The sequence below is a fragment of the Anabrus simplex genome, chromosome 1 (genome assembly GCF_040414725.1).
Source record: "Anabrus simplex isolate iqAnaSimp1 chromosome 1, ASM4041472v1, whole genome shotgun sequence".
Lineage (NCBI taxonomy): Eukaryota > Metazoa > Arthropoda > Insecta > Orthoptera > Tettigoniidae > Anabrus > Anabrus simplex.
Window position 1 is genome coordinate 1020430447 of NC_090265.1, and position 11725 is coordinate 1020442171.

At 37.6% G+C, this 11725-nt stretch overlaps 1 protein-coding gene across 1 annotated transcript in view; it reads right to left on the bottom strand.

Annotated features, from left to right (window-relative positions):
- LOC136857823 (uncharacterized) overlaps positions 1-11354 on the bottom strand; it is a 399914-nt gene extending 388560 nt beyond the window's left edge. Inside the window, exon 1 of the mRNA XM_067136783.2 lies at positions 11289-11354. Within this exon, the coding sequence (XP_066992884.1) occupies positions 11289-11340 (52 nt within the window). The 5' untranslated portion in view covers positions 11341-11354. The remainder of the gene's footprint in view (positions 1-11288) is intronic.
- Between the last annotated feature and the right edge of the window lie 371 nt (positions 11355-11725).

The following is an 11725-nucleotide window of genomic DNA, read 5'->3' on the forward strand; positions in this document are numbered from 1 at the left end:
ATTGTGTTTCCTTCAGACTTTTCACTTAATCCTTGTGCAACACGTTTCTTGAAATAGTCCTTTACACTATTTTCTTTCAACTTGTCTAGATCCTATCTTCTTGCATTCCTTCCGTTATTCAATTTCTTTAACTTCAGATGGCATTTAATGACTAACAAGTTCTGGTCAGAGTCTACGTCTGCTTCTGGAAAAGTTTTGCAATCCAACACCTGGTTTCTGAATCTCTGCCTAGTCATAATGAAGTATATTTGATACCTTCCAGTGTCTCCAGGTCTCATCCACGTAGACGGGCGTCGTTTGTGGTGTTTGAAACAAGTATTAAGAAGGACTAAATTATGATCGTTCCATAATTCAACCAGCCGAATTCCTCTTTCATTCCCTTGTCACAATCCGAATTCACTTACTGTATTACATATTCCTCCTTGGCCTACCACTGCATTCCAGTCTCCTATCACAATCAAATTCTCGTCATCTTTTACATATTGTACTGAATCTTCTATCTCTTCATATATTCTTCTGATTTCTTCATCATCTACTGAACTAGTGGGCATATAGACCTGCACTATTATGGTGGGCATTGGTTTGGTGTCTATCTTGACAATAATTCTTTCACTATGCTGCCCGCAGTAGCTTACTCGCTGCTCTATTTTCTTATTCATTATTAGACCAACTCCTGAATTTCCCCTGTTTGATTTGTGTTGATAATCGTGTGATGCCAGACCAACAATCCTGCTCTTCCTGCCAACGTACTTCACTTATACCACTTATACATCTAACTCTAATCTATCCATCTCCCTTTTCAGATTCTCTAACCTACCACAACGATTCAAACTTCTAACATTCCATGCTCCGACTCGCAGAATGTCAGTATCCATCTTCCTGATGATCGCCTCCTCTCGTGTAGTCCCCAGCCGGAGATCCGAATGGGGGACTATTTTACCTCCGGAATATTTTACCCGGGAGGAAGCCATCATCATTACATTATTCATACAGAGAAACAGCTGCATGTCCTCGGGAGTTAGTTACGGCTGTAGTTTCCCGTTGCTTTCAGCCGTGTAGCAGTATCAACATATCTAAGCCATGTTGAGTATTATTACAATGTCACATCAGTCAATCATCTAGACTGTATGACTGACGACATGTAGCTTGGTCCGATGAGTCACTGTTCCAGTTGTTTCGAGCTGATGAAGGGGTTCGGATATGGCGCAAGCCCCTTGAAGCCATGGACCCCAGTTGTCAACAAGGCTGGTGGTAACTTCACGATGGTGTGAGGTGTGTTCACGTGGCATGAGCTGGATAAGCTGATCCACCTGAACAGGCCATTGACAAGTGAGTTCTACGTTGAATTACTTGATGACCACTTGCATTCCTTCATAGACTTCCCGAATCCCTACAACGATGAGATATTCCAGTAGGATATTGCATCATTTCATCGGGCTACAGTTGTTCAGAATTTGTTTGAGGAGTGTTCTGGAGAGTTTCAGTGACTGCTCTAGCCACCTAGTTCATCTGATGTGAACCCTGATGGGACGTCCATTTACATCTAAGGCCCTGCACTTACAAACAGCAGGAAGCTGTCGGTAGCTATCCAAAGAGCATGGGTCAAAATCTTCCTACAAGTGTTTCTTACACTTGTGAAGACGGGTTGCTACTTGGATGAGCTAGAGGAGGGCCCAAGTGATATTAAATCCCTCTCCCATGATTTTGGCATATCGGTTTTAACGAACAAAATTTTGCCGAGAGCAGTAGCATTTTGGCATAAATATTTCTTATGACTGGGGATTTTGGAGGGCAAAAGCAGTTCATTTGGTGTTTGCCCGTCAAAATTCGTTAAAACTCAGCCATAGATGCCTAGAAGATTCGGTATACTCTGCTGTCTGGTAGGCCTAAAGTAAAACGGAACATCGAAATTGACGAACAAGCATCCAGGTGGCATCAAATTAAAATGGTTTCACGTGGTAGCTGAGGCCATTCGATTATTAATATTATCTGAAAATGCGTTATATAATTTAGCGTGACGGAAGTTAGTGTGGGAAGTGTAACCTCTCTTCCGTGCAGTCTGTGATCTAAAGTATGGATGGATGGCCAGACAAATGTTACCTAGCAACTGTACAGGCTACCTCTTATGGCTGGAGGTCATTTGAAATTAGCAGCAGTTGACGGATGTCCGTGACTGACAGAGACATAAGCCATATTGATGATCGATCTTCAGAAAGGGGAAGTGGCTCCCCTTTTTAACCAGTGTTGAAGACCGTAATTGCCAAAATTGTATTAAGCTTGTTATTCTAAATTATTTTATCACGAAATTTTCATAAAATACTTTGCTTTGAGTCATGTTATGATTGTGTAATTTCAACCGTGGTGCTATCTCTTTTCAAAAGAGAGAAGTACCGCCGAGAGAGCTATTTATCTGAAGTATCTTTTGTGTATTGTGATTAGAAATAATAAAATAGTTATCGTTTTCACATAGATTTATTTATTCGTTTACATTGTCATTTTCATGCTCTGAAGTAATTGTCAAAATTTTATTGAAGAGTTGCGCATGTTGTGAGAAGAAAGTATTATAGGTTCAAGTTTGCAACGCCAAATAACACAAAATAATGCACAGAATTTTTAAATGAAAGTTGATAAATCAGATTAACAGGTTATAATATTAACCATATTAAATGATACGAACACCATATAAACGATGCCGAATTATTGAGACGACTATCTCATATTGCAGATTTCCCGTATTTTTTATACTTTCTGAGCTATGTTAACGTTTTGTGTTACATGAAAAATCCACATGGATTTTTCGCCGAAGACCACCGAATCAAATTTGAATTGCTTTTCACGTCACTATAAAATAATGGTGAGGTGGGGGCTACTAGAGAGAAAGGCCTCCGGGTTTGAACTTTAAAACGGCCCTAGGTTGCAGGATATAACATATAATTCATGAAGGAAACTGTTCAGTAGCATTATTATGGCAGGGATAAATACATTAGGTCTATAAACAATTCATATGAATCATAGAGGTCATCACCATAGGCATTCACTGGCTGGTGAATACAATGATTTTCTTCTGAGTGCATCAATGATGCCAATTATGGGTTCTTAGATGGCTATAAAGATCAACGCTAGATGCACAAGCTCTCTCGCAGTGCTGGAGAATCAAATCTACCTTGCTCCATGTCGCGCTCTCTCTTTCATCGAAATCGTGTTATCGTCGCTGTTGTTCAAAGTATTGTGGGCACTCGTGAACAATATGTCGTAAAGTGTTACACCCTCAGAGTTGTGGATGTCTATTTGACACTACATCATATTAGACTTCAGAATGTCTTTACTGTCTTCTTTGTTTTTGCTATATATATTTTTAACTGGGAATACTCAATCTTAGTGATACTCAGGAGTTCAATCAGATTTTAAAACCTATACCGCACAATACCCGTAACGAGCAGCACATAGTTCCAGAGTTTGGTTTTTCTGCCGCAGAATTTTTTTAGCTATTGTGCAAACAAAGGTAGAAAATGATGTTTCCAAAACTACAAAAAGGTACATTTTGGTTGATTAAGCGGGATCCTGTCACCAATCTTTTTAATATATGGAGAATAAGTGCCATATTCAGACCATAACGTAATGAACTAATCTCGTTGGTGAAAATTTGGCACTGGGTAGCGGTGACGCTAATTCAGAATTATTTGATAAGGTAACCAACTATGTGGGAAACGACATGGAAAGGAATGTGATTATAACAGAAAATCTGAATTTACCAAATGTCAATTAGGAAGGTAATGTGAATGATAGGAAGCATGACCAATAAATGGCAAGTAAGTAAATACTAGCAGTTTCCCGCTGGCTCCGCCCGCGATGTACAAAGTATGGTGTTGTTCGTTACTATCCTCACGGATGTATTTGCAAAGTTTCGAGTTAATGAAATAAAGCACATGATCTTCTGTGGTAATAGAAATGTAATATTATGTCAACAAAACACTTGAAAATAAATCACACAAAGAAATTGAATTAAACGTTCCTTGGAACAACACTACGCGCTGAACTGTTGAAAAGTCCTTCAAAGATCTTCGTCATGGAGACAAATATGGTCATAACTTTTCTCAGAATCTACCAATTTAAGTAGTTATTACCTCAAAAGAAAGCGATTGATCCACTGACTGTTTTTAGACCAAAACAAACTGTGTACCTCAATTAGAACGAAATATATGATTGCTTCAATGAAAAAGAATGTTGAAGAAATGAGACGTCAAATTGAATGTGCACTCATAACTTTCCTCAGAATCAACCAATTTGAATAGTTAAGAGCTGAAATGAAAGAGCTTGATCCACTGGGGGCTCTTAGGCCAAAACAAACTCCTTACCTCAGTTCAAACCAAATATATCATTGCTTCAAGAGACAAGAAAATGAAAAATGCAAATAATTTGAAGAAGGCAGAAGTTAAGTGATTTATAGTACCTGATAACAAATCTGTGTATGAATACCTTTCAGTTAAAAAAAGAATGAAGGAAATCGACCGGATAGAATGGCCGGACTGACTGACTAGTTTTCATAAAAAAAATTAATATATAGATATATTCAGAAAGTGATGGGACCAACTAGAGGGAAGAATATCCTGAAGGTGGTGCTGGTAAAACCAGATGAGCTCTATAGAGAAACCTAAGTAATAGATGGTATTAGTGACCATGAAGCTGCTTTGTCGTAGTTAAAAATAAATGTGATAGGAAGTAAGGTAACAAAAGTAGGACTATTAGGCAGTACCATACGGCTGATATAGCAGGCATGAGGGAGTTAAAAAAAAGTAAACATGATTGGTGGAAAACGGCAAATAAAAATGGAAACACTGTGGGATGGGTTTAAAGAAATTGTTGAGGAATGTGAAAACCAGGTTTGCACCTTTAAATGTGGTAAGTAATGGTAAAGGCCCACCCTATTATAATAGAGAAATAAAAAGACAAAGAAGGAGGTACAGATTGGAAAGAAATAGAGTTAGAAATGGCTGTGGAAGTAAGGAGAAATTGAAGGAACTTACTAGGAAATTGAATCTAGCAAAGAAGTCAGCTAAGTTTAACATGATGGCAAGCATAATTGACAGTCATACACATTTTGGTGAAAAATGGAAGGGTGTGTGTAGGTACTTTAAGGCAGAAACAGGTTCCAAGAAGGATATTCCAGGAATCCATAATGAACAAGGGGAGTGTATATGTGAGGATATCCAAAAGGCAGAAGTATTCATTCAGCAGTATGTAAAGATTGTTGGTTACAAGAATAATGTTCAGATGAATTTGCGTATGATAACAATGACATTTAAAATAAGATACAAAATTTGAAAACTAGAAAAGCGGCTGGAATTGATAAGATTTTTAGGGATATTCTAAGGACAATGGGTTGGGATATAGTATCATATCTGAAGTACTTATTTGATTATTGTTTGCTTGAAGGAGCTATACCAAATGAATGGAGATTTGCTATAGTAGCCCCTGTGTACAAAGGAGGAAAGAGTGATAGACATAAAGCTGAAAATTAGAGTCCAGTAAGTTTGACATGCGTTGCATGTAAGCTTTGGGGAAGGCAATCTTTCTGATTATATCATACATGTTTGCGAAATTAATAACGGGTTCGATGGAAGGCAGTTTGGGTTTAGGAAACGTTATTCCACTGAAACTCAAATTGTAGGATTCCAGCAAGGTATAGCAGATATATTCGATTCAGGAGATGAAATGTATTGTATCGCGATTGATCTGTCTAAGAATTTGATAGGGTGGATCATAGGAGACTACTTGCGAAAATGAGTGCAATTGGACTAGACAAAAGAATGACTGAATGGGTGGCTATATTTCTAGAAAATAGATCTCAGAAAATTAGAGTAGGCGAATCTTTATCCAACCCTGTATTAATTAATAGGGGAATTCCTCAAGGCAGCATTATTGGACCTTTTGTTTTCTTATATATATATAAAAATGATATGAGTAAAGAAGTGGGATCAGAGATAAGGCTGTTTGCAGATGATGTTATTCTGTACAGAGTAATAAATGTTACAAGATTGTGAGCAACTGCAGAATGACCTCCATAATGTTGTGGGATGGACGGTGGACAATGGTATGATGATAAACGGGGTTAAAAGTCATGTTGTGGGTTCCACAAATAGGAAAAGTCCTCTCAGTTTTAATTACTGCGTTCATGGGGTGAAAGTTCCTTATGAGGATCACTGTAAGTACCTACTGTAGGTGTTAATATAAGGAAAGATCTTCATTGGGGTAATCATATAAATGGGATTGTAAGTAAAGGGTATAGATCTCTGCACATGGTTATGAGGGTGTTTAGGGGTTGTAGTAAGGATGTAAGGGAGAGCGCATATAAGTCTCTGGTAAGACCCCAACTAGATTATGGTTCCAGTGTATGGGACACTCACCAGGATTACTTGATTCGAGAACTGGAAACAATCCAAATAAAAGCAGCTTGATTTGTTCTGGGTGATTTCCGACAAAAGAGTAGCGTTAAAAAAATGGTGCAAAGTTTGAGCTGGGAAGACGTGGGAGAAATAAGACGAGCTGCTCGACTAAGTGGTGTGTTCCAAGCTGTCAGTGGAATATTGGCGTGTAATGACATTAGTAGAAGAATAAGTCTGAGTGGTGTCCTTAAAAGTAGGAAAGATAACAATATGAAGATAAAGTTGGAATTCAAGAGGACAATTTGGGGCAATAATTCGTCTATAGGAAGAGGAGTTAGGCATTGGAAGAACTTACCAAGGGAGATGTTCAGTAAATTTCCAATTTCTTTGAAATAATTTAAGAGAAGGCTAGGAAAACAACAGATAGGGAATCTGCCACATGGGCGACTGCCCTAAATGCAGGTCAGTATTTTTTGATTGATTGATTGATTGATTGATTGATTGATTGAAAAATATATGTGCATAATTTGTGCATTGAAGTTCGAACACTGAAATATTAATTGCAAGTATGCTATTACAACATTCACGTACCTTCGGGCTAGAAAATGTTTGTAGTCTGTATTTTACGGATTTTATATTGGGGTATTACTACAAATATGCTGTACATAGCGAAGAATTCAATTCAGTTTCAAATTACTGTTGATCACATGTTCTTAACGATATCGGATGAGGAAGTCTAATGCAAGTAAATCATTTCTTTATCTGAGATGACTTTTAAGGTTGTACTTTTTAGAGATATATGGACTTACTTTCTGGTACTATATGGATTTCAAAATCGTGAGAATCATGCATTTCCTAACATCAATATTTTCTGAATTATGTTCTTGATTCAAGTCTCTTCTTCATGATTTCATTTTGTTCCTTTTATGCTGTAGGTGGGTTTACAATAGCACCAAAGGCATGATTCATAAACATAAACATACGCCGCCTTTAAGAGAGAGATAGAGAGAAATTTAGAAGTGGTTTTAAAGAATGCTCCAGTTATACACTCCGACGTACAAAGTTTCCTCGAGATCTCTCTTTTTTCTTTCGTAATTGAATTCAAACTCTGCTAAATGAAAGAGTTGCGGACAGTCTGGATTAACAAGTTGACCGAGGAATGCCAGTAGAGAGAAAGGATGATTTCATTTGTCGACCACGAGAAATTCAAGTTCTTTAAAGTTCCCACAATAAATAACTCACAAGGGACACTGCCCAAAGTGTACACTCCAATTCTGATGAAACTAGTGTCTCTACAAATACTTTCAAAACAATGATGAACCTGTGTAATTTATGTATGTATGTATCCCCTTAATGCCGTTTCTCCGATACCGCGTCGGGGACGGCGTAAGTCGAAATAATATGGCACATTTTTACGGTCGGATGCCCTTCCTGACGCCAAACTCAGTTAAGGAACTATCGAAGATGATATGAGCGTGAATGACATTGGGTAATGAGTTAGAAGGAATCGGCTGTGGCCTATGGACGGCAACTGTCCTGCCATTTTCCAGAAAGTGAAAATGGGAACCCACAGAAAACCGTTCTCAGTACCGCCGACGGTGGGGTTTGAGCCCACTCCGGCAACTCCGCTCGGTCGAAAAATGGCAGCTACATTCTTGATAATTATCAATGCTATGGTGAACAGCGGCAATTATGTATATTGCCTCGGAATCATCAATGCTTAATTTTTAAAAAAATATTTGGTTTCATAATATTACTCATCACCGAACGTACTTTAATTGACAAGTAATTGTCCTCCAAACGTGAACTGGTGCCCGACCTGTAGAAGACGCTCACTGTCCTATATTTCCTTTATTATATTCTAAATCCTCTAACCTTTTACATTTGAGACAATTTAGTAAACTAGTTATTAAGTTTATGTTTTGAAAACATAAGACAGAAGTTCAATTCTTCTATTTTTACTCAATATAATACATTAAATAAGTAAAGAAAACATAAAAACCTTTAATCCAAAAAGAAAAAATATAAGTGACAAGGGTAAATAAGCCTTTCATGCCAAATATATTAATTTATCTTATCGGAATGGAGGGAGGTTTCCTCGAACCCAAATAAATATAAAAGCCAAAAAATATCAACTTAAAAAAATAAATAAATTGATAAAACATCGCCTCCTAAAATATCATACAGAATAATATGCTTATCAATAAAATACTTGTATATTCAGCCAAAAAATTAAAGCAAATCCACCTCTTCTATATTCAACATTAAATCCCGAAACCAATTCTGACTCCCCTTCTGCAAAATCAAAAAGGAGTTCGATTAGTTTCAGCTAAACATGACGAAAATCACGCCATTATGAGGGGGAAGGTTAAAAACATAAATCACACGTACCCTTGGAGACTTATAAATCTTATAAGACAACAGTTTATCGGATATCTCAACATAAACTTAGAAAACCTACTGTTCTTATTGGTTATTATTACTATTATTAGTTTGCTACTTGTTTAGCGTTGCATTAATGCATCGAAGGTTTTTGGAATTTTCCGTGAAAATTAAAACCCATCTTCAGCCTTTCCGACGGTGGGATTCGAACCCACAATCTTCTGAATGCAAAGTGACAGCTGCGCGACCCAAACTGCACGACCAACAGATGTAACTGACATCTTATAGCGACCCACACTTCAAAGGCAAAGATTGTAATTCTGAAAATTATTTAAATAAATCCAGTTAACGTATGGCCATGTCGGTCGCTTACAAGACAACTAAAACAACATAGCCACCTGAAATTGAAACCAAATGTTATGAGTAAGAAGATTTTCTTTGTTAATCTGCGGTTACTGCCAAACATATTTATGATTCTCTCACTTTTTATATTGTCTTTAATGCGAACATTATGATGTGACATCAGTTAATTAAGCTAATTTCTCACGTCTCTTGGTATTTACTAGTTTACAACAAAAGTTCGACATTTTCACGATTGCGCATTGATGACTGCCGACGAAATCCATATGGTTGTTCATCACTTTGAAAATCTTTTCGACACATCATTTATCAAAATGGAAGTGTATACTTTGGGTAGTGTGCCTTTTCAGCTCTGTCTGAATGGTAATCGTTCTGAATGGGAAATAAAGAGCGGGGGAATTTCGGTTTCTGTATAAATAAAATTATAATGTTGGCTGTACACGTCACATGATTGCTCCCACATTTCACTTTTTTCTCAAACTAGCAGTTACACGCGGGCTCTGTCCGCAACGTATCTTCTTGTTCATTAATATCCCCACGGATGAACTTGCGAAGTTTCGAGGTAAGGAAATAATACAATGGACAGCTGTGGTGATAGAGTGTAATATTATATCGACAAACATGTAAAAATACATCACAAAGAGAAATTGAATTTCATTTGTTTTCATGCAGTTTGGTAACGAATTTAACTTATTGCAAATTATTGATATTGATTCGTTAACATTGTAAATAGCATTTTATAACCAAGAAAGCATTGTTGGAGTTGAGATGAAAGATATAGAGAAAACTTTCAAATTTGTGCACTGTACGGCTGTGGTGAATGTGTTGTCAAGAGGAAATAACTGTAGCATTGCTTTGAAACTTATTTACATGTGTTCAGAATTCAAGTTTGAAGGTAATCGGCTTGCAATCGGTTGATTTATTCATTTACAAATGGCATACATTACAATGATACACATAACCGCGGTTTTCTTCTATTCTGAGTAATTATGAATAAATGCCACACGTCCTGCACCAACAAACCGTTTAGCCCGGTAGTTCTGTAATCTCTATGAAGTTTGGTCATGGCACCTGAGTGTCAAAGATGATATAAAGAAAATGTGAAAAAATACGCCCTGCACCAAAGAACACTTTAGCACTTAGTCAAGAAAATACGTATTAAAGAAGTAGGCCTAAGTATGAAAGCAATTACTCAATACTCATTCATACAATAAATATCTATTTTGTATCATAGAGCAAACCCCGCAACCTGTAAGCAATCATAAGATATTTATGGTTAATTTTCCAGAGAATAAATCGCTCGATTGTGTCATAGATATTCTCTGCTATCTTAAGCTCCGCGCTGTCTGTCTTAGGCCCAACACACTTCCGCTTATATACACACGTCAGGAAAGGCATCCGGCCGTACAATGGGGCAAGATTCAAATTTGCATTACAGTTCACACATGGAACCTGGGACCCACGAGTGTGTGGTAAACGCAGAGAAATAAATAAAAAGAAGTTGATAGAAACTTTGATAGTGCCTATATTTAGTGTCAATTTTAAACCATTTAATGATGATTCGGTTTACCGAAAGCACCCTTTTTTAATGTCTAAACGTCGTTGTCTTAGTCACGATTCAACAACAGCCATGTTTTAGATATATCCATAATGTTAGTACATAAATGGGACCTAGACTATATTTGTCTGAGCCTGTGCCACGAGACAGGCTCAAAAATACCGCACCCATAAAGAAATAGCAATTAGGCTAAATGAATTACACTTTATGAAGTGAACTTCAGATTTTCAAAGTCCAGTACGGATTTGATCAAATCTGCATATTAATTTTTCAGTTAAATGAGGTTTCCACAAATGGTACTGCAATTCATTGAATAATTACATGTCCCTCCAAGACCGTAATATCTGTTTGAGTCGGTACGATGTAAAACCAAACAGCGTAATATAAAATTAAAATATAAACTAGAGATGCATTTCCTCTACATGTAAAGGTGTTTATGCCCGCTCAAAACTTTCCACTCGGGATATATTCAAGGAAATAATTATCTTGTACCCTAGGCCATGAAACTCTGGGATGAAAATGATGTTAGCCTTGCCAAAAATTTGGAGTAGAAAATGTATTTCATGCAAGCGTTACTGCGAGTGTTGACGAAAATGTAAACTTACCCGGGTGCAGGGAGGCCAACAGGAGCAGCATGAGGCAGCTGGCCTGCGCCATGGTCACCGGACCGGCAACCTGCAACAAGAGATCAGACCGAGATGGAGCTACCTTGTTCTTCTGAAAGGAAGGGATTAGACAGTTATACACTTGGGTCTGGATGAGAGAAAATCGGTCACAACTTCCTATAGTCGCCGTGTAAAACAGTTGATGGTCATTCGTCGATGACCAAGTTTCAGATACAATTAAAGGTACATTATTCAATCACTTTTGGGACACGCCGGGCCGAGTAGTTCAGACAGTAGATCGCTGGCCTTCTCTGTCCAACTTGGCAGGTTTGAATCTGGCTCAGCGCGGTGGTATTTGAAGCTGCTCAAATACGTCAGCCTCGTGTCGGTAGATTTACTGGCACGTATAAGAACTTCTACAGGACAAAATGACGGCA